Below are 24,656 nucleotides of genomic sequence, written 5' to 3' on the forward strand. Positions count from 1 at the left end.
TCGGCCTTTCCCCAGTCCAGTCTTGTTAGGGTGACTGAGGGTTTAGGCATCCTGCTCGCCGCACGGGTTCACACCCCGTCTAGGGTATCAGGGCAGACAGGTGCCAGCTTAGGGTTAGTCAGGGGTGGCCATTCTATTTCCCATCCGTAGATAAGGGTCCCCCTTCCCCTCCGTCTGGTGCGACACGACTGCTGCTGGGATAGCGGTCGTGACAGTATATCTGGCCTTTTTAAAAAAAAAAAAGTGACATTTCTTTTTTCTTTTTTGCTTGCTGTTTTGCTTTGTATTTTGTCTGTTCCACTATGGATCCGGTTTCGGTTTTGGCGAAACAATTACTGGGGTTATCCCTTGAAGTGGCAGGATTAAAAGCAACAGTGCTGCAGCAGCAATCCTTGGGTTCCACCGTTGCTACGGGAAACCAAGGTACTCCTGAGCCAAAAGTGGCTTTACCTGATAGGTTCTCTGGAGGGAGAGACCAATTTGTAACCTTCAGAGAAGCTTGCAAATTGTTCTTCAGGTTACGCCCTAGATCCTCCGGCGGTGAGGAACGGGTGGGCATTGTAATTTCTCTCCTGCAAGGAGATCCGCAGGCTTGGGCTTTCTCCCTACCATCAGACACTCCGGCCTTACGATTAGTGGAGGAGTTTTTTTGAAGCCCTGGGTCTCGTATATGATGACCCGGACAGGGTCTCACTGGCTGAGTCTAAGCTACGTAGACTTCGGCAAGAGAACCGGTCTGCTGAACTATATTGTTCCGAATTCCGTAGGTGGGCTACTGATACGTTATGGAACGACTCGGCCCTTAGGAGTCAGTTCTGCCAGGGGTTGTCTGAAAAATTGAAAGACGCGCTGGCGGTATACGAGGTCCCTGGGTCTCTTGAGGCTGCTATGTCTCTGTCCATAAGAATCGACAGACGACTCAGGGAGAGACTATTAAATTTTACGGAGGCCTCTATAGGGCAGGGATCGGTCTGTTATGGTCCAGTCGAACCAATGCAAATAGGGGGCGCCACTAGACGGGTGAATCCTCCTAAGTTCCGCCGTAGGTCAGAGGTTTGTTTTTGTTGTGGGGGGAGGGGTCATTTTGTAAAGGTTTGTCCCTCAGAACCCAAGAGACCACAAACAAAGGAGCCGCCGGAAAACTAGAGTCCCCAGATTGTGCGGAGGAGAACAGTCTGGGCGTATTCGTTTCCTCCATACGCATGTCTCAGTTTTTGTTGTCCGCTACCGTTGAGGCGGGCAATAAGACTGAGATCTGTTCCGTCTTTTTGGACAGTGGGGCGGGGGTCAACTTGGTGGATTCACGGTTTGCTCAGGCTCTGGGTTTTACTCCGGAACCGGTATGCAGAACTATTCCTGTGTTTGCCATCGACTCCTCCCCTCTTACTCAGAGAGAGTTAACTCAGATCATCCATAATATCCATCTGCAGGTAGGGGACCTCCATAAAGAGCATATCTCTTGTTATGTCCTGGACGGTCTTCCGGTTCCTATGGTATTGGGGCTTCCCTGGCTGGTGACTCACAATCCAGTGGTGGATTGGCAGGCCGGGGAGATTGTGGAGTGGAGTGAACATTGTAAGGACAACTGCTTGAGTAGTAGGTGCTCTACACTCTCTGTAACATCTTTTTTTGCCTTTCTGTCAGATTTTATGGATGTGTTCTCTGAGAAGGGTTGTCAGGGGTTACCACCTCATCGTCCATATGATTGCCCGATTAATCTATTACCTGGGGCCAAACTACCTAAAACCCGGTTATACAATCTTTCCGGCCCGGAGAGGAAGGCTATGAAAGATTATATTTCGGAGAGTTTGGCTAAGGGACACATCAGACCCTCTTCTTCACCTGTGGCTGCAGGGTTCTTTTTCGTTAAAAAGAAAGATGGGGGCCTACGTCCTTGCCTGGATTTCCGGGAATTAAACTGGTTAACTATCCGAGATCCCTATCCTCTTCCTCTCATTCCCGACCTCTTTAATCCGGTTGCTGGTGCTAAATGGTTCTCCAAAATGGATCTCAGAGGAGCCTATAACCTGGTTCGCATCAAAGAGGGGGATGAGTGGAAGACGGCTTTTAATACCCTGGAAGGGCATTATGAAAATCTGGTCATGCCATTTGGTCTTACTAATGCGCCTGCGGTATTCCAACATTTTGTCAACGATATTTTTAGTCACCTTATCGGGAGATTTGTTGTGATATATCTTGATGACATCCTGGTCTATTCCCCGGATCTGGATACACCTAAGATCCATGTGAGACAAGTGCTGCAGATATTAAGGGCCAACAAATTGTTTGCTAAGTTAGAAAAATGTGTGTTCGCCGTAAAAGAACTGCCATTTTTGGAGTATGTGTTGTCAGATTCAGGTTTCCGCATGGATCCAGAGAAAGTCGGGGCGATTATAGACTGGGATCTGCCTGAGAACCTGAAGGCATTGCAACGCTTCCTGGGGTTTGCCAATTTTTATAGAAAGTTTATAAAGAACTATTCCTTGGTGGTCAAACCACTGACGGACATGACCCGAAAGGGATCCGATTTTTCCAAATGGTCACATGCAGCCAAAACTGCCTTTGCATCTCTGAAGGAGAGATTCACCTCGGCCCCTATTCTCGCACAGCCAGATGTCTCGCTTCCTTTTATTGTAGAGGTTGACGCATCAGAGGTGGGGGTGGGAGCGGTACTATCTCAGGGCCCGTCCCCTGGTGAATGGCGTCCGTGTGCTTTCTTTTCAAAGAAATTGTCTACTGCAGAAAGGAACTATGATATTGGCAACAGGGAACTTTTGGCTATTAAGTTGGCTTTTGAGGAGTGGCGTCATTTTTTGGAGGGGGCGGTTCATCCCGTCACGGTGATTACCGATCACAAAAACTTATTATATCTGGAGTCTGCTAAACGTCTCGCCCCTAGACAGGCTCGGTGGTAGTTATTTTTTACTAGGTTTAATTTTGTAATAACCTATCGCCCGGGGGCAAAAAATACTAAGGCGGATGCATTGTCTCGAAGTTTTCCTGGAGGGGGTGATGTTGAGGTACCAGAGCCCATTTTGCAAAAGGGGGTGGTGGTCTCTGCATTACACTCAGGTTTGGAGGGGAGGGTGTTGGAAGCTCAGGGGGACGCCCCGGCCTCCTGCCCCTCGGGTAAACTGTTTGTGCCAGAAAATTTACGACTGGAGATACTAAAAGAACACCATAACTCCACACTGGCAGGACACCCAGGTAGTAGGGCAACCTCTGAGTTAGTGTCTCGTCGGTTCTGGTGGCCTAAATGGCTCCAGGAGGTGTTGAATTTTGTGTCTGCATGTGCTACCTGTGCTCGTTCTAAGGTAGATCATACTCGTCCGGCAGGGCGTCTTTTACCTCTGGCCATCCCCAACAGGCCTTGGACGCACCTGTCAATGGATTTCATTACGGATCTACCAGTATCAGCGGGGAAGACTGTTATTCTTGTAGTTGTTGACAGATTCAGTAAAATGGTGCACTTTATTGCTATTGCCGCATCGCCTAATGCTAACACACTGGCTCAGGTTTTTATTGACCACATCGTGAAGCTTCACGGGGTCCCTTCCGATATTGTTTTGGATCGTGGTACCCAATTTGTTTCTAAATTTTGGAAAGCTTTTTGTTCTCGTTTAGGGGTTCATCTGTCGTTTTCTTCATCTTTCCATCCACAGTCCAACGGTCAGACAGAACGTACCAATCAAAACCTAGAGACATATTTGAGATGCTTTGTTTCCGAAAATCAGGAGGAATGGTCATCTTATTTACCGTTAGCCGAGTTTGCCATTAATAATCGTCGTCAAGAATCCACCGATTTTTTGGTGCGTATGGTTTCCATCCTCAGTTTTGTACGTTTAGTGAGGGGGGGGCCGTCTGGGATTCCCGAGGAGGAACGATTTGCGTCTTCACTTTCTTCAGTGTGGCAGAGTGTGCAAGAAAGTTTGAAGAGAATTGGTGGTAGATACAAACGTGCGGCTGATAGGTAGCGCTCTGAAGGTCCGGACCTTGGGGTGAATGACTTGGTGTGGTTGTCTACCAGAAATATCAAGTTGAAGGTTCCCTCGTGGAAATTAGGTCCGAGATTTATTGGTCCTTATAGGGTAATTAAGATCATTAACCCGGCGGCTTTTCGTCTGGAGCTACCTCAGACTCTAAGGATCCATAATGTCCTCCACAGATCTCTGCTTAGGGCTCTTTCACACCTGCGTTATTGTCTTCCGGCATAGAGTTCCGTCGTCGGGGCTCTATGCCGGAAGAATCCTGATCAGGATTATCCTAATGCATTCTGAATGGAGAGTAATCCGTTCAGGATGCATCAGGATGTCTTCAGTTCCGGTACGGAACGTTTGTTGGCCGGAGAAAATACCGCAGCATGCTGCGCTTTTTGCTCCGGCCAAAAATCCGGAACACTTGCCGCAAGGCCGGATCCGGAATTAATGCCCATTGGAAGGCATTGATCCGGATCCGGCCTTAAGCTAAACGTCGTTTCGGCGCATTGCCGGAGCCGACATTTAGCTTTTTCAGAGTGGTTACCATGGCTGCCGGGACGCTAAAGTCCTGACAGCCATGGTAAGTGTAGCGGGGAGCGGGGGAGCAGTGTACTTACCGTCCGTGCGGCTCCCCGGGCGCTCCAGAGTGACGTCAGGGCGCCCCAAGCGCATGGATCACGTGATCGCATGGATCACGTCATCCATGCGCATGGGGCGCTCTGACGTCATTCTGGAGCGCCCCGGGAGCCGCACGGACTGTAAGTATACCGCTCCCCCGCTCCCCGCTCCTACTATGGCAACCAGGACTTTAATAGCGTCCTGGGTGCCATAGTAACACTGAAAGCATTTGGAAGACGGTTCCGTCTTCAAATGCTTTCAGTACACTTGCGTTTTTCCGGATCCGGAGTGTAATTCCGGCAAGTGGAGTACACGCCGGATCCGGACAACGCAAGTGTGAAAGAGGCCTTAAGAGTTATGTAGAACCTCCTGAACCATTGCCACTACTGCCTCCACCGGTGGTTGTTGATGGCAGTCTTGAGTTTCAGGTAGAAAAGATTGTTGATTCACGATATGTTCGCCGCTCTCTTCAGTACCTGGTGCACTGGAAAGGTTATGGTTCCGAAGAGAGAATGTGGGTTCCAGCATCAGAGATAAAAGCATACAGACTCATTCGGGCTTTTCATAGCTCCCATCCGGAGAGGCCTGGTCTTGAGGGTCCAGGGGCCCCTCGTAGAAAGGGGTGGTCTGATCCAGACAGGTCTGGGAGGAGAAGGTCGCAGCGACTTGCTACTCGCGATAGCTTGTGAGTTTGCTCCGTGGTTCAGGGTATGTCATCTGGGTTTTGCCTTGTGAACCTTTTTGTCCTGACTGGGAGTTTGTAGGCATCCTCCTCAGGTGAGTCCTGTCTGCCACTCCCAGCTACTATATTAGTTTCACTTTCACTTGCAGTCATTGCCAGATATAGTCCTTACTTCCAGTGCTACTCTGATCTTGGAAGGAGATCGTTTGATGGTGTTGCTGTGGAGCTCTTGTCCGGCGTGGACTGTCGTGTTTGGGATCGCCTTCTCTGCTCGTGACTGGATTAGGCTACTTTCACACTAGCGTTCGGGTGTCCGCTCGTGCGCACCGTTTGAAGGGGCTCACGAGCGGCCCCGAACGCATCCGTCTGGCCCCAATGCATTCTCAGTGGAGGCGGATCCACTGAGAATGCATCCGCCTGCCAGCGTTCAGCCTCCGCTCCGCTCAGTGAGCGGACACCTGAACGCTGCTTGCAGCGTTCGGGTGTCCGCCTGGCCGTGCGGAGGCGAGCGGATCCGTCCAGACTTATAATGGAAGTCAATGGGGACGGATCCGCTTGAAGATGACACAATATGGCTCAATCTTCAAGCGGATCTGTTCCCCATTGACTTTCAATGTAAAGTCTGAACGGATCCGCTCAGACAACTTTCACACTTAGAAAATTTTCTAAGTTTTAATGCAGACGCATCCGTTCTGAACGGATGCGAACGTCTGCATTATCGGAGCTGATCCGTCTGATGAAACATCAGACGGATCCGCTCCGAACGCTAGTGTGAAAGTAGCCTAAGTCTATCTCTGCTGTTTGTTTGTTGCTGTCTTCCCCTGTTGTTTTCCTAGACGTGAGTGATGGTGACTAGCGCTCCCATCGGCCTTTCCCCAGTCCAGTCTTGTTAGGGCGACTGAGGGTTTAGGCATCCTGCTCGCCGCACGGGTTCACACCCCGTCTAGGGTATCAGGGCAGACAGGTGCCAGCTTAGGCTTAGTCAGGGGTGGCCATTCTATTTCCCATCCGTAGATAAGGGTCCCCCTTCCCCTCCGTCTGGTGCGACACGACTGCTGCTGGGATAGCGGTCGTGACAGCTGGAGACTATATTTGGCCATTATTTAGAGAGAGCTGTGGCATTAGGGGGAATGAGGAAGAGAATCTGCTCTGTGGGGGTAGTAGTCCTGTCGTCCTGCGCAGCCACAGATCTGCCAGAGCCTCTCCTCATGTCTCCCTGCCTCAAAACTGCCCACATCTCAACCGCTAGGTGTGACTATGATTATCGGGTCCAGGCATAGCGCACAGTGTCAACGCCACTAAACCCCGCAGTAATTCCGTAACTGATGGGATTTGGTTTACAGGGGGTTATTAATAGAAATCCCATTATCCGTGCTCTGCGTCTTGTCGCAAAACTTACTGGTTCAAGTTGTAGGGGAAGGAGAGTAGAAGTGGCTTTACATGGTGAAAACATAACAGCGCTGTAATACTCGTCATCGCCCCGTGGCTGTAGTAATCATCTCCACCGCCGCAATGTTTTTGGGTTTCTTGGGCAGCACGCCCCGCTCTCCTTGCTATAGCAACTCCTCCTTCCAGCTCCCGCCAGCTTCCCCTGCTGCAGGGGCACTGTATAGCTCCGGCGCCTGCCCAAACCAACCAATAGCAAAGCCCTGCGCTGAAGAAAAGCAGGGAAAAGTCTAAGGCGTATTGGTACGCCTAAGGATACTTTCACACTCTCGTTTGGTGTGGATCCATCATGGATCTGCACAGACGGATCTGTTCAGATAATACAACCGTCTGCATCCATTCAGAACGGATCCGTTTGTATTATCTTTAACATAGCCAAGACTGATCCGTCTTGAACACCATTAATGGAGGACGGATCCGTTTTCGATTGTGTCAGTGAAAACGGATCCGTCCCCATTGACTTACATTGAATGCCAGGACGGATCCATTTGGCTCAGTTTCATCAGACAGACATCAAAGCGGAATGGAGACTGAACTGATGCAAACTGATGCATTCTGAGTGGATTCTTTTCCATTCAGAATGCATTAGAATGCAAACTGATCCGTTTTGGACCGCTTGTGAGAGCCCTGAACGGATCTCACAAACGGAAAGCCAAACCAGCAGTGTGAAAGTAGCCTTAGACTTTTCCAGGGAGTAAAATGGCCTGAACATGGCGTCAATGACGCTTGTACAGCCACTATTGCGACCTCTGCATTAGATTCTTGTTCTTTTGAAGCCATGTGATGGTTTCTTTGTGAGTACCAGACCATGTCGCTGCATGCCATCTTTTAACGTATTGCTATGGTAAATCTCATACCTCCTGCTGCCATGGGGAAACGTCCAGGAAACAGATCTATTTTCAACTTTTCTTTCTTCCTGAAGGCTACCATGGAAACAGATGATCCTTTACCCTCTACAATATCAATATGCATCTTCGTTATTGTAGTAGCTCTTGCATCATTTTGGTTATTTAGTCTGTATATGAGCTGAGCATGTGAGGCAGTACTCGGGCCACGTATAGAGGGGATTCTGCAACGTACATGCCTTCACAGAAAAGGGAAGTTCTTAAAAATGTTCTACCTTGGATATTTACATGAAGAACTGGTGAGTATGTTTGAATAGGGTGCGAATTTTGCAACTGCAGATATGCTATAGCTGAGAGAGTATTTAGTACAATATATTATTCTCAGATTTATTACGAGTGCAAGTATACGGTTTTGATGTTTTCTTTATTTGAACTAGTTTGGATTCACAAAATTTTATCTCCAAAAAATTTCATTTTAATGTTTTATATGTGGTTTGGTTAGATTAATTGGGTTTTCCAGGATTTTGATACTGATGACCTATCCTCAGGATAGATCATCAGAATCTGATTGTTGGGTGTCTAACACCCGGGACCCCAACCAATCATCTGTTTGAGAAGGCATCGGCACGAATGGGAATTGAAGTGAATGGGGCTGAGCGCGAATTAATTAGTTAATTGTAGATGCAGTTGAGGTCCTTCTATTGCGTTATTTTGATGGTAGCACTTAATTCATATGCACAGAGCTGAGGGTCATCTTATGTAGAATACATGACTTGGTCATCTACCGCTAAGCATTGTCCAATCTGCGTGTTACAGAGCAGGAAGTGCTTGATGTATTTCCTCCAGTGGGCAGTCCTCCTCCATCACTTGGTCAGTGATTGACAGCCCTCCTATTTTGCCTGATCTTTTCCCACAAAACTATGTATCAATGTGCTCAGCTCATAACTAACATGGATGTGTGAGATCTTGAGATCTTTGTACTTTGTTAGGGCACTATTTTGGGGCACACAAATGTTAGCTTTTCATTTTACAACTTTATAATATGTTTTTTTAGTGTGCCAACTTATACATGTTATAGGTAAATGTGCAGGCAGTTGCTAGGGCATCTGTAAGAATGCCCTATCAACTAGAATTAATACGCCAGGCCTAGAGTCCTTGAATGGATCTTGGGCCTTGGCCAAACAAGGGTTGCTTGTGATAGCGTCAAAGGATCATTCCCCGTTGTAATTTCTTCTCCTCTATCAGCATGGACCATGACAAGAGAAGGGAGTAAACAGTGGTGATTTCCATTGCTTGAATGAGATACTATGATTGACAGCAGTACTCCTGCTCCTGAACATGTGGGTGCACTTCTTCTGTACCTCTGGGATACCAGACAGTAAGTCACCGCACATCAGCAGAGTATTGCACACAGAGGTTACAGTCATTTTCTATTAAGGAATGCATGTGGGTTTGTGACCCCCCCCCCCCCCCCCCTTTAGTTTGTTCAGGTATTTCACACATTATTGCAAGTTGGAGCTCAGGGATTTCTTGGTACTTCGGTCGATACTTCAAGGTAGCTTATGTCCTGAGCACTGTTGCACAAAACAAAAAAGTATTTCAGTTGGAATAATTGTAAAAATTGCTCCTGTGTGGCTAGTGGTCATACCCTGACCCTGGTGTTGTATGCTGTTTATGGTGCCATCTTCTCAGAACATCTACCTCATGTCCATGATGGTCCAGTGCTCCCGTTCTTCTTTGCTGGTCTGCACAATAGCAATGTAGATGGTAAGCTCTTGCGGACAGGGTCCTCTCTACCCCTCTGTAGCAGTCTGTTAATAGTTTCTTGTTTACTGCATTTTATATTAGGTGTGTGGAACCCCGTCTTGATGTACAGCTCCATGGAACTAATGGCGCTTTCAAATAATAATATTAATCGTGTTGAAGAGAAGCTGGGTGTTTGGACCGTGCTGCTGAACATGTGTGACCACCGACAGGGACACCTTAGGTGTACTTTCTGAGAGAAAACTAAATGAACAGCAGGGGGCACTATCATAAATATGTAATGGCAATATCTAGACAAAAGCATTTTTTTTGTTGTGAATGATTCCAATTGAAAACTTATGTTTTTATTGATCTGACAGAGTAAATTGGTATTTGTCTCACAACCTCTAAGTTTTACTGCTGTAAAATGGCTACAGTTAGTTCAGGGGTAGGCAGGTTGGGACTAGGCGAAGCCTCTATAAAGGATCATCAATTGTGAATGTAAAAATACGTGTGCATCCGGAACTTCGCGGGCCCCATTGAAAAAAAAAATATATATATTCTTGTCAGCAAAATGGACAAGAATGAGACACGTTCTTTAATTTTCTATTCAGGCTTTTTTTATTTTTTATAAATGTCCCATTTGTCATGTTATCTTCCCTCCAACTTGCCCCACTTCCTTAGACAGAGTGTGCCGGGTACTTGGACAGACTGCCTGTCGACAGGAATATGGTACTCCTGAGCTGTGGAAATGGCCGGCGCCCTCCGTGTAAGGGGGTTAGGTACGCTGGAGTGGAGATCACATGATCTACAACGGTTACACCTTGTTGTCGTAACGTCAGTTTGAACAAAGCCTGGTGAGGAGAACCGGAGTGGCAGCACTGGATCTACTAGGAAAATACTGCTGCATTATTTTTTTTTTTTAAGTAGGTCATTTCCTAGTGTTGACCAGTTTCTGGCTGAAAACAAGCCGCCCCTAAGGGTACTTTTATACTTGGGGCAGAGGATTCCGTCAGGCAGTCCGGACGCAAGCGGATGCATTTGTCAGACGGATGCGGATCCATCTGACAAATGCATTGCAATACCGTACAAAAAAGATCCAGTATTTATTCCCCCCCCCCCCCCCCACATTTTTAAAGGTCTGCGCACGGATCCAGTGTTCCGGAACGCTTGGCATGAATGCATTTAAATGGAAAATGATTCCATTCCGGCAAGTGATTTTTGGCCAAAAAACGTAAGAGGGACTGAACTGATGCATCCTGAACGGAATGCGCTCCATTCAGAATGCATTAGTATAAAACGGATCAGTTTTACGCTAGTGTGAAAGTACCCTAATGAAAGAACTTTAGGTGTAGTTTGAATTTTATAGTAGCCAAAAAGCAAAAACGTCCTTAGACATGAATTGAAACCACTCATGGGGTTTTCTTCACTCCATCCTGTCATTTTAATGTTTTTTTTTATTAAATGTTTGAAAATGCATAATACTAACATCTACCTTTTTCTGTAAATTGCAGAATGGACAGCAGTTTGCAGAGGAATCGATGTGTGAAGATGACGAGAACAATGTAAGTTTTCTTTGAATATTGCAATCCGTTTTTCTGTTTGCATCAACATCTTTTAAAATCATTTATGAAAGTAGCTGTAATTTTTTTCATGTATTTTCTTTCCCCTTACTGCTCCGAATCTCCTGTTTTGGGCCGTGGTCACATGACCATGTCCATGCAGCTCTGTGATGTTAGGTTCGTGGATGTGTACATGCAGCAACAAGAGCAGTGATGGGGGGAGTGTCTATGTAACTAGCGAGGTGGGAGGAGCTATAAACTAGCTGTGCGTTGTTAGGGGCGGCGCTGGAGCTGTGGCTGAGAAAGAAGAAGTGCATCATGGGTTTGGTTGGATACAGCAACAAGAAGTGCTACATACAGGATGGGAACTAGACTGATTTGTGTACTTGATGAATATGGGTCAAGAGGTTCACACAACGTCGGCCGAGCCAAAATTCCACCGGTGGCTGCCGTCTTTTTGCCTCTCGTACATCTTAATGGGAGGCAGTGCTTTAGATCGCAAGGCAGCTTAAGGATGCGGCCGTGCCGAGAGGTAATATGAACACTGCCTCCTATTGAGATGTATGGGCGGCAGAAAGGACACTGCCACTGACGGGTTTTCTGTGCGCCTGTCCACACCAAAATTCTGCTGTAAAGGTCCTCTAAATGTATGAAGCAGGCTCATATGCTAAGCCCGGCCCATACTTGACTAGCATCGGCTGCTATGACCGAGGTCCAGAGTAACGCCAATCCTGGTCATTTAATTCTACTGAACCACAGAATAAGCACATCATGTCATTTATAGTGCGCAGTGAACTGTAAAAAACAAATCCCAAAAGAAACACTGGTGGAATTGCCATGTTAGCCAATTTCATTCCACAAAGTTTTTTTGTTTTTTTTTCCTTTTCCAATACAAGCTATGATAAATTAACCACTTAAGGACCACAGGTTTATACCCCCCTAGTGACAAGGCCCTTTTTTTTTTTACAAATCGGCACTTCACAACTTTGACGGTTTATTGCTCGGTCATGCAACTTGGCACCCAAATGAATTTTACCTCCTTTTCTTCTCACAAATACAGCTTTCTTTTGGTGGTATTTGATTGCTGCTGATATTTTTTCGTTTTTCTGATATTAATCAAAATAGACCGCAATTTTCTCAAAAAAAAGTGTATTTTTAACTTTTTCAGGTAAAATTGTTCAAATATAATTACATTTCTATACAAGTTTGTGTCAGAATTTATTGTGCTACATGTCTTTTGATAAAAAAAAATCCAATAAGTGTATACTTATTGGTTTGCGCAAAAGTTATAGCGTTTACAAACTATGGTACAAAAATGTGAATTTCCGCATTTTGAAGCAGCTCTGACTTTCTGAGCACCTGTCATGTTTCTTGAGGTGCTAGAATGCCAGGATAGTATAAATACCCCCCAAATGACCTAATTTTAGAAAGAAGACACCCCAAAGTATTCGCGGAGGGACATGGTGAGTTCATGTATGATTGAATTTTTTTTCACAAGTTAGCGGAAAATGACACTTTCTGAGGAAAAAAATAAATAAAGTTTCCATTTCTGCTAACTTCTGGCAAAAAAAAATGAAAATCTCCCACGGACTCACTATGCCCCTCAGTGAATACCTTGGGGTGTCTACTTTCCGAAATGGGGTCATTTGTGGGGTGTGTTTACTGTTCTGGCATTTTGGAATGGGCTAAATTGTAACCCTGTAAAGCCTAAAGGTACTCGTTGGACTTTCGGCCCCTTTACGCACCTAGGCTGCAAAAAAGTGTCACACGTGGTATCGCCGTACTCAGAAGAAGTAGGGTAATGTGTTTTGGGGTGTATTTTTACATATACCCATGCAGGGTGAGAGAAATATCTCTGTAAATTGACAACTTTGTATAAAATTTTTTTAAAAGTTGTCAATTTACAGAGATATTTCTCTCACCCAGCATGGGTATATGTAAAAATACACCCCAAAACACATTGCCCTACTTATTCTGAGTACGGCGATACCACATGCGTGACACTTTTTTGCAGCCAAGATGCGCAAAGGGGCCCAAATTCCAATGAGTACCTTTAGGATTTCACAGGGTATTTTTATGCATTTGGATTCCGTGAGGGGTATGGTGAGTTCATGTAAGATTTTATTTTTTGTCTCAAGTTAGTGGAATATGAGATTTTGTAAGAAGAAAAAAAAAAACAATTTCCGCTAACTTGTGCCAAAAAAATAAAATCTTCTATGAACTCGCCATGCCCCTCAAAAGTGATATTTATAGCGCCGCAGCGATTTTACGGTGTTTTTGCAGTGATCAGAAAAAAATAAAATTTTGTCACTGCGGTGGGGCGGACTGAACGCAAGTGTGCGCACAAGATCAGGCATGATCGGGCGAACACTGCGTTTTTTGTAGAGCCTATGGAACATGTTCAATTCTTGTCCGCAATTGCGGACAAGAAAAGGCATTTTCTATATAGTTCTGGCAATGTGCGGATCCGCAAAATGCGGAAATCACATTGCCGGTGTCTGTGTTTTGCGGATCCGCAAAACACATACGGACGTCTGAATGGAGCCTTGCCGGGGGGTGATCAGGGAGTCTATATGGGGTGATCAGGGGTTAATAAGGGGTTAATAAGTGACAGGGGGGTGTAGTGTAGTGTGGTGATTGGTGCTACTTACAGAGCTGCCTGTGTCCTCTGGTGGTCGATCCAAGCAAAAGGGCCCACCAGAGGACCAGGTAGCAGGTATATCAGACGCTGTTAACAAAACAGCGTCTAATATATCTTTCCCGGGTTAAAAAAATAGCATCTACAGCTTGCCAGCGAATGATCGCTGCTGGCAGGCTGTAGATAAACTTCTAAGCTGCGCGTCGCTGTGAACGCACGCTCACGCGAAATCTCGGGTCTCACGAGATGACTCCAATAGGCGTCATCGAGATCTGAGAGAGCCGACGCCTTTCGTTAGTGTGACGGGAGATGGTTAAACTGTGCCGTTCAAAAATACAACTTATCCCACAATAGACAAACCCTCGTACGGCATGAACAGAGAAAAAGCGAAAATGGGCTGTGCCCTGTTAAATTTCATCCAAACTCAAAATTGTGCAATAAAACATAACATGTATGTACATAGGCTTTAACTTCTTTGTGCTCTTCAGAAAGACACTTGACTTGACTTTTATACTGAAGCCTACAAGGCTGCAAGTCAACACGTGTAGTATCAGTTCCATCTTAGCAAGGATAAATTAAGCTACAAGTAACTAAGATACCAATAAGAAAAAATATTTATGTAAAGCAGTACACATACAGAGGCAAATGAGTTCTGACACTCAGAACGACTGTTTTTCACCATAGAAATATTGGTATTTGTAAATGCTGCTGTGACTGATGAGCAATATATTGAAATCTTTCTTGTTTTAAAGGGGTTGGCCACTGTTCAAAGTTTTTCTGTAACTCACTGTATGATAGTCACTGCTGCTCATGTGCTAAGCATATGAGGGATCCCGGATCCCAGATCTGTTTGCACCTTGCACCAACTGAGAAGCACAAGCACTTTATCCAGATTGAACTTCCAGCACCTACCTCAAAAATAGGCTCTGGCAGGAGGAAGTCTCTTATCTCCCAGGAATCCCAAGAACACTCTGGGCGGAGCCCCAACAGAGACACTGTGGGTGTGGCCTGGTTAGGTACCCTTATTAACCCGGCCCCACTGCGCCAGCGGCGCGCCAAAGGCAAGTCCGTCTGTACCCGTCCGGGCACGGACGGATTATTAGAATAACTGACCTTGCCGGAGCGCCCTTGGCTGTCACCAAGACTCCTCCATTATTGGGAAACGCTCGCCTGGTTTGATTGGAGAACTTGGGTAACAGAATTGACATTTTAATGTCTTGTAGTTTTTATTTTTATTATGACTTTTACTGTAATTTTACTCCAATAACTGATTTTTTAGGATGGTTATCGATATGATGTACACACGTAATGAGCTAATTGCTCTGAATGGGGCCACATTGTCACTATTGCCCGCACAAACAACGAGGAAATTGACCACACATCATTTGCGGAAATCCGCCATCTTGCCAAAAACCCATAGGCAATTAAGGAAAAGCTTCCCGAAAACAATTACACCTTCGGGGCCGATTCCAACTCAGAACCAGCATTTGCTGAAAGGGGCACTTCTAAACTGCCGTTCTGCGGTTAAGAATGAAGCCAACATTTATGATTTGATTTTATCTAATAATCTAGATTTGTGCCTAACTGAAACGTGGTTTTCGGAGGGGGTGGATCCTATGTTGGATGAATTGGTCCCCCCCTTGTACAAAATTCTCCATATAGACAGGGCCACTAGAGGTGGAGGTGTTGCAATGGTCTTTCGTGAGCATCTAATGATGACAGCCCTTAAGAATGGCCCAATTTTTAAAACTTTTGAACACCTAGCTATCAAATGCCAGAGGAGTCCAGAAGAGGCCTTCTCTATCTATATTGTCTACCACCCCCCAGATTTAAAAACAGGATTTGATGATGAACTGCTGGAATTGGCCACATCGGCCTTCCTAGATAGTCAAAAGAACATCATTGTGGGCGACATAAATTGTTGGGCCGATGATGTGTCCAACATCCAAACCCAGCAATTATTAACATCTCTTGAGACCATTGGCTTCATGCAGGAGGTGACCTCCCCGACTCACAGGGGCGGCCACATCCTGGACTGGATTCTGACATCCGGGGTGGAGATACAGGTCCAATCCATACATGATCTGGTGTGGACTGATCATAAAAATATACTTTTTAATCAAACTATCCCACCTTTAAAAAAAAGCTCCCCATTTTCCAGTGAGAGATAAGGCTACTTTCACACTTGCGTTCGGGGTTCCGCTTGTGAATTCCGTTTGAAGGCTCTCACAATAGGCCCCGAACTGATCCGTACAGCCCCAATGCATTCAGAGTGGATAAGGATCCGCTCAGAATGCATCAGTTTGGCACCGTTCCTCCTCCATTCCGCTCAGGAGGTGGACACCCGAACGCAGCTTGCAGCGTTCGGGTGTCCGCCTGGCCGTGCGGAGCCAAACGGATCCGTCCAGACTTACAATGTAAGTCAATGGGGATGGATCCGTTTGACGTTGACACAATATGGTGCAATTTCAAACGGATCCGTCCCCCATTGACTTTCAATGCAAAGTCAGGACGGATCCGTCTGACTAACAATTAGACTTAGATTTTTTTCTGAAATATAATGCAGACGGATCCGTTCTGAACGGATACCATCGTTTGCATTATAGGTGCGGATCCGTCTGTGCAGATAACCAGACGGATCCGCCCCGAACGCAAGTGTGAAAGTAGCCTAAGACTCTCACCCAACAAAGAAATTTGAAAATTCTTAATTTGGAGGAATTTGGCAACCGCTTTAAGGAGAATCTGAATATAGATTTATTCCGCTCCATAGAATCCACGGAAGCAAAGCTAACAGCTTTTAATGATTACATAGAGGCTACACTAAACACCTTAGCACCTATGAAACATAAACAGCAACCTCGTCCCCCTAATAAAAACCCGCCTTAGTTCACTGCTGAATTAAGAGAGGATAAAAAGACTACCAGAGCCCTTTAAAGGACCTGGAGAAAAAATCCTATAGAAGACACCAAAATTAAATACAAAATAAGTATGAGAAAGTACAGAGATAATATTAAAAATACCTAGATGTAAGAGTGCAACGACGGAGCACTCTCAAGCACTGTGCCAGCAAATGGCCGACTACTTTGCTGAAAAAATTCAGAAACGTAGGGACAATATCCCAACGGTTCATAGGATGGACGAGACACTTTTTCTTCATTTTCAACCTTACCCTATTCCTTCACAGAATTTCAGCCCATTTCTGAGGAGAGAACGATTGAAATCATTGGAGCTCTTAGATCCTCCTCCTCGCCTCTAGACCCATGCCCGGCGGCTGTGGTGAAGTCCGCCCAAATGGTTCCTTTTCCAGCGGTCAGGTGCCGGCTATTCTGAAGCAGGCAGTGGTAACACCTCTGCTTAAGAAACCGGCGCTATTTGTGACCGATCTGAGTAACCTTAGACCGATTTCGGGACTGCTGTTCGTTGCAAAGATAGGCGAGAGGGAGGTTGTTGCCCAACTGCAGGGATATCTGGAGGCCAATCACATTCTTGACGACTTCCAGTCGGGATTCCAACCCGGAAGGGGTACTGAGACCGCTCTGGTCAATGTCCAGGATGATCTACTGATGGCATTAGACCAGAACGACTCCATGGTCCTAGTCCTTCTGGACCTATCATCCGCTTTTGACACTTGACCATCCAGTGTTATTGAACCGGTTGAAAGTGGTAGCCGGATTAGATGGAAAGACCTTGGCATGGATGGTCTCATTTCTCCAGGACAAGGTACAACGAGTGAAGCTGGGGGTATTTCACTCAAACGATCTCTCACTGTCCTGTGGAGTACCACAAGGCTCGGCACTATCCCCAGTCTTGTTCAACATCTATCTGAGACCATTGGCCGACATCATCAGGAGCCACAATCTTCAGTTTCATGTTTATGATACACAACTGTACTTTAGGCTTGCCAAAGGAACAGTTGATCAAGTCGATCTGGCCGGATGTCTCTTGGAGATCGATCACTGGATGAGTGGCAATTATCTAAAGCTTAATGGCACCAAAACTGAATGTATTACATTCAGTGACCAGAAAATTACACCCTCAGCACCCCAATGGCCATTGTCTTTTGGACCTGTCCCTGAGACAGCCACCCAGGTCAGGGACTTGGGAGTGGTCTTGGACTCCAGATTAACCCTGGCCCCTCAGATAAATCAGGTGGTTAGTACCTGCCACTACCAGCTGAGGAAAGCCTTGGTCGGAGCAGCGATCAGCAGTCAGTCGGACTATTGTAATGCCTTGTACATGGAACTCCCTAAGAAGAACTTGCATAGACTTGAACTTGTGCAGAATGCCGCAGCAAGGCTCCTAACGGTGTTGCCCGCCGAGAGCATATCACTCCCTCTCTTAATGCCTTGCACTGGCTCCCCGTCCAACAACGGGTGATGTTCAAGATTGGATGCTTCATGCATAGGGTATTCCATGGTGTGGGGCCCTTGTACCTGTGACGTAAATTCACCAGGTACGCCCCATTGAGGATATTGAGGTCTAGTAACTCTGCGAATTTTGACATCCCGCAAGTTAACAAGATCAGACGTGAAGGTAGATCCTTTTCGGCTCAAGGGGCCAGATTTTGGAACCACCTACCTCTGGCCCTGAAAATGATTCCCAGTCTTCTCTCATTCAGACGTGCACTGAAAACCTTACTTTTCAAACAGGCGTTTGATCTTCCTATATAACACTTATTTGGTTTATATAATTTTGGGGTTTTTCTTAAATCTTAGTCTATAAATTCACGGTTGGTAATGTTCTTTTATTTTAAAGATACTTTTTCCCCACGTTTATTAAATTGTTTTCTTCACATTCTCTATATCTCGTTTGAACCTTGAGATCCCCCTACCTTCCTCCCCTTTTTCTTGACTCTCCATTTGATAAGTGCTAGGAAATTGGTCTCTGGAATAGGTGCCTTATTCTCTAGGCCTTTGTGGCCCATGGCAAAGTGTCATGTCTTCTTTTTTTCCTCCCTGTTTAATTAGTCAGCTAAGCGCATCTAGGCCCGAAGGGTAAGGCTGCGTGTACATCATCATCATCATTCTGTTTATCCAACCCTTTCCATTCTGCAGCTGCTCCTGTAAACGGTGGCTGTGGTGTGTTTTACCGCAGCGGCCCTTACATCTGATGTCATTGTATGGCTGTGTTGCCTCCCCCACCTGTCTATCCAGTGTTGAGCCCTATCGTCCTTTCTTCTACTGTACAGGCTCCACAACGCGTGATTGGCGCAGTGTAAACATTCTTCTCCTCCTCCAGTGTCCCATCCAATGTTCTTGTGGGCAACTAAAAGCTCAAGCATCGAGAGCATACAGAAAAACTTTGTAAGCTAGCCAGCACTATTAATATTTTAATAAGGGAATAAAGGGCTCACTCTCCAGAGGTGACGAGGCTTCCTTGCTTGAAGGGCTCTTACACATCACAACAGCATTTATTATTTCTGCTGTTCTGCTCCATTATAGAAGCGCAATAACAAAAATAACGGAAGTGACATATTCACCACATAACTGACAGGTACGGAGCCTAACAGATCTCATTGATTATGATTAGATCCGTTTGGGAGAACAATTTTTTTTTTAGCAGAGGAAAAAGTCCTGACTTTTCTCTCCTCTGTTTTTGACAAATTCTGCGACAAACTCAACGCAAAGTGAATATGGCCTTAGAGCAGTAAAGCTGTTGGATAGTCTGTTTAGCAGAAACAGTTGATGACGTCAAGAAAGGATTAGGTGATTTTTTGAGACATGGTACCAGCAATGTATATATGTGTGAAAGTAGCCTAATTCCTTTTTTTTTTTTTTTAACCTCTTCAGGACGACATGATTTCGGCGATCGCAGCATACCGCAGGTCAATTCAGACCTGCGGTTTCGGAAGTTTCTGATCAGACCGCGGGGATCAGAATCTTCAAATAAGATTTATTTTAATGTTTAACCCCATCCCCCTGCTGCCCTCTTTGTTATCTGCCGGCGGGCGCAGCGGGGGGCGGGTAGGCATGCGATTATCCGCCCGCCCCCCCTCTCAGGATGGCCGAGCGGTTTGCAGAGTGCACATTGCTGACACTCTGCTCGAAACGCCTGACATCTGTGCTGGCACAGATGCCATGCGTTTAACCCCTTCCATGCCGCGGTCCGTAGGACCGCTGTATGGAAATGGTTGAGAGAGGGAGCTCCCTCCCTCTCCCATCGGGGACTGCTGTGCCTTTTCAGCCCCCGATGGGAGAGGGAGGGGGCCCCCCTCCCTCCCCATCACCCACTGCTCTGCTGTGGCAGCGAGTGATGGGTACCATGGCAACCGGACGCCTGCCCATGGTACTGATCAGAGGCTGTCCATGGAGCTGATTAGACTTCTGCTAAAGGCCGAAGTCTAATCAGACTTTGTGAAGTGAAAATACAGTACAATACACTATATAGTGTACTGTATTATACAGACATCAGACCCACTGGATGTTCAAGAACCAAGTGGGTCCGGGTCAAAAAAAAGTTTAAAAAAAGTAAAAATCATAAAACACATTTATCACATGAAAAGAATAAAATTCCCTACACATGTTTGATATCACCACGCCTGGAACGACCTGATCTATAAAACGGTCATGTTACTTTACCCGAACGGTGAACGCCATAAAAATTAAAAAACTATGATGAAATATAAATTTTGCCCACCTTCCCAACAAAGGTAATAAAAGTGATCAAAAAAGTCGTATGGACGCCAAAATAGTACCCATCAAACAGTCACCTCATCCCGCAAAAAATGAGACCCTACCTAAGATAATCGCCCAAAAACTGAAAAAACTATGGCTCTCAGAATATGGAGACACTAAAACATGATTTTTTAGTTTTTGTTTCAAAAATGAAATAATTGTGTAAAACTTACATAAATAAAAAATAGTATACATATTAGGTATCGCCGCATCCGTGACAACCTGGTCTATAAAAATATCACATGATCTAACCTGTCAGATGAATGTTGTAAATAACAAAAAATAAAAACTGTGCCAAAACAGCTATTTCTTGTTACCTTGCCTCACAAAAAGTGTAATATAGAGCAACCAAAAATCATATGTACCCTAAACTAGTACCAACAATACTGCCACCCTATCCTGTAGTTTCTAAAATGGGGTCACTTTTTTTGGAGTTTCTACTAACATCAGGGAGGCTTCAAATGGGACATGGTGTCAAAAAAAAACGGTCCAGCAAAATCTGCCTTACAAAACCGTATGGCATTCCTTTCCTTCTGCACCCTGCTGTGTGCCCGTACAGCGGTTTATGACCACATATGGGGTAAACTACAGAATCAGAGCCATAAATATTGAGTTTTGTTTGGCTGTTAACCCTTGCTTTGTAACTGGAAAAAATGGATTAAAATGGAAAATTTGCCCAAAAATTTAAATTTTCAAATTTCATCTCCATTTGCCAATAACTCTTGTGCAACACCTAAAGGGTTAATAAAGTTTGTAAAATCAGTTTTGAATACCTTGAGGGGTGTAGTTTCTAGAATGGGGTCATTTTTGGGTGGTTTCTATTATGCAAGCCTCACAAAGTGACTTCAGACCTGAACTGGTCCCTAAAAAGTGGGTTTTTGATTTGCTTCTAAACTTCTAAGCCTTGTAACATCCCCCAAAAATAAAATATCATTCCCAAATTAATCCAAACATGAAGTAGACATATGGGGAATGTAAAGTAATAACTATTTTTGGAGGTATTACTATGTATTATAGAAGTAGAGAAATTGAAACTTGGAAATTTTTTACAAATTTTGGGTAAATTTGGTATTTTTTTTATAAATAAAAATAAATTTTTTTACTTCATTTTACCAGTGTCATGAAGTACAATATGTGACGAAAAAACTATCTCAGAATGGCCTGGATAAGTCAAAGCGTTTTAAAGTTATCACCACTTAAAAAGTGACACTGGTCAGATTTGCAAAAAATGGCCTGGTCCTTAAGGTGAAATAAGGCTGTGTCCCAAAGGGGTTAAAAGGGGTCGTCTCACTTCAGCAAGTAGCATTTATCATGTAGAGAAAGTTAAAACAAGCCACTTCCTAATGTATTGTGATTGTCCATATTGCCTCCTTTGCTGGCTTCATTCATTTTTCCATCACATTCATTATACACTGCTCGTTTCCATGGTTACGACCAGCCTGCAATTCAGCAGCAGTTGCCGTGCTGGCACACTATAGGAAAAAGTCCCACTCCTGCAGTCCCAGCCACCAGAGAGGCCGTCTTTTTTTCTATAGTGTGCAATCATGGCCGCCACCGCTGCTGGATTGCAGGGTGGTCGTAACCATGGAAACGAGCATTGTATAATGTGATTAAAAACTAATGGAGCCAGCAAAGGAGGCAATATGGACAATCACAATACAGTAGTAAGTGCCTTGTATTAGCTTTCTCTACATGATAAATATCCCTTGCAGAAGTGAGACAACCCCCTTTAGGTATTAAGGAAAACAAGATGCTAAATATTTAAAGAACACTACTCAAACAAAAAGCAAGCCCTCATGCAGCTATGCCAATGGAAAAGTAAAAAAGCTGTAGCTTTTCAAAGGTGGAAGGGGTAAAATGAGGTTCCAAAAAAGAAAATTGTTTACAGCAAGGGGATAATAGTACTAGGCATGTATCTTTTTTTTTTAAATATAATTATTATTTTTTCAATCATACGAAGTCAACTACTTAAAGGGGTTGTCCAGTTTCCAATATTGATGACTGCATAATGCAAACTGCATAGGAGGGGAATGATAATCTATAGGATTGTTCATCCTCCATACAGTTTGCATGTTGTCAACAGCACATTGACTCTGTTTACTCAGTGATGTGCTGCTGACGAATGTTGTTGTTTTGTTGTTTTTTTCCAGCTACATAAAAGATCCAATTAGCTGACCTTAGGCCTCTTCCACACTTGCGTTGTCCGGATCCGTCGTGTACTCCATTTGCCGGAAGTGCCCGCCGGATCCGTAACACCGCAAGTGAACTGAAAGCATTTGAAGACGGATCCGTCTTCAAAATGCGTTCAGTGTTACTATGGCACCCAGGACGCTATTAAAGTCCTGGCTGCCATAGTAGTAGTGGGGAGCAGGGGAGCAGTATACTTACCGTCCGTGCGGCTCCCGGGGCGCTCCAGAATGACGTCAGAATGCCTCATGCGCATGGATGACGTGATCCATGCGATCATGTCATCCATGAGCGTAGGGCGCCCTGACGTCACTCTGAAGCGCCCCGGGAGCCGCACGGACGGTAAGTCTACTGCTCCCCCGCTCCCCACTACACTTTACCATGGCAACCAGGACTTTAGCGTCCTGGCAGCCATGGTAACCATTCAGAAAAAGCTAAATGTCGGATCCGGTAATGCGCTGAAACGACGTTTAGCTTAAGGCTGGATCCGGATTAATGCCTTTCAATGGGCATTAATTCCGGATCCGGCCTTGCGGCAAGTGTTCAGGATTTTTGGCCGGAGCAAAAACGCAGCATGCTGCGGTATTTTCTCTGGCCAAAAAACGTTCTGGTCCTGAACTGAAGACATCCTGATGCATCCTGAACGGATTTCTCTCCATTCAGAATGCATGGGGATAAAACTTATCAGGATTCTTCCGGCATAGAGCCCCGACAATGGAACTCTATGCCGGAACAGAACAACGCAAGTGTGAAAGAGCCCTTATTGAAAACTCCTTCAAGGGGTTTTCCGGTAATAATTATTTTTTTATCAAGTGCTTGCAGCATGCCACATGGAGTAGAAGATTCATGCTTTCCTGCTCCTTTCCGTTCCAGTCCTCTGCGCTGCCTCCATCTTCTGGTCCCTGCGCTGTATACAGTGCCTGGCTTCAGCGGTGATGTGGCCACAAGCAGCACATTACCGCGGGAGCAGCCGGATGTAAATAGTGCAGGGACTGGAAGATGGAGACAGCAATAGCGGTGTGGAGCAGGTAAGTAGGAATTTTCTGTTTTAGGAAGCATGCTGCCGACACTTGATTTAAAAAAATAAATAAAAAATTACCAGAAAACCCCCTTAATGATTTTGAGTTTAGAAAAAATTATCCCCTCCGTCCCCCCTCAAATGGCTTCACTAGACAACGCCTGTGGAAAAGACTGTTGCCCTTTTCGGTCACACCTATTTTAGGATTTCTTTAGATGGCCTTTTAGTTGTTTTCATTTTGCAGTAAGTGGTGACCTTGTCTAGTCTGTGCTGAACCGAAGTTTTCATACCACTGGTTACTAAATGAATGTGAAATGTTTGTGTTATGGTTCATTTTATCAAAATGTCCAGCTAATAAAATGAAAGCGATATCTAGACCCCCTACGCTTATAAAAAAAAAAAAAAAATTGTACCTGTAGTTTAGTCATTTGTACTGCTGTGAGTAATCAGGTGGACTTCAGACTAGCTAAGCCTGAGTTCACATGTGCTCTTGGAATTCAGTTTTTCTATTCTGTCACATTCCATCACATAATGGTATCTATCATTTTACCGGAAAAAATGGTGTCTCGGTACGTCCAGGACATTGTGGAACCAGTCTCAGGCTCCATTCACACGTCCGTGTGTGTTTTGCGGATCCGCAAAATACGGGCACCGGCAGTGTGCGTTCCGCATTTTGCGGACCGCACATCGCCGGCACTTAATAGAAAATGCCTAATCTTGTCCGCAATTGCGGACAAAAATAGGACATGTTCTATTTTTTTCGGGAACGGAATTGCGGAACCGGAAGTGCGGACGTGTGAATGGACCCTTACTGTCCTTTTTTACTACATTTGGAGACCTGGCATTCCAACAAGATAACGCCCGTCCACACACTGTGCTTTTTAGGCTATCCAGCAGCTCATCTGGCCAGACCGATCACCAGATCTCTCCCCCCCCCCCCCCCCCCCCCCCCCCCCCCCCCATCGAGAATTTCTGGGTCTGGATGAGGCCACAGATCCACCATGCACAACAGCCAACAATCACTGTGGCTGAACTACGGGTCCAAGTTGACAGAGCTTGGAATGACATAGCACAGCAGGATATCCAGCATCTGTATGACCATCACCATGCCAGAGTGGTAGCAAGAGGAGATGCCACCCAGTATTAATGTGACCCTGCCTCATCCTATACCCTGCTGCAGACCCCAAAATAAAGACCGAGCACCACTTGCAGTTTTTTTTATTTTTTTATTTTTCCTCTATCGTCTATCTCGTGCATTTTTCTTTT

The 24,656-nt window shown here is 45.3% G+C and overlaps 1 protein-coding gene across 1 annotated transcript in view; it reads left to right on the top strand.

The window, feature by feature from the left end:
• RPS6KA3 (ribosomal protein S6 kinase A3) overlaps positions 1-24,656 on the top strand; it is a 143,757-nt gene that overhangs the window by 23,778 nt on the left and 95,323 nt on the right. The window contains exon 2 of the mRNA XM_040423665.1: positions 10,826-10,876. Coding sequence (XP_040279599.1) covers positions 10,826-10,876 — 51 coding nt within the window. The remainder of the gene's footprint in view (positions 1-10,825; positions 10,877-24,656) is intronic.

This window comes from Bufo bufo, chromosome 3 (genome assembly GCF_905171765.1).
Source record: "Bufo bufo chromosome 3, aBufBuf1.1, whole genome shotgun sequence".
NCBI classification, from domain to species: Eukaryota; Metazoa; Chordata; class Amphibia; order Anura; family Bufonidae; genus Bufo; species Bufo bufo.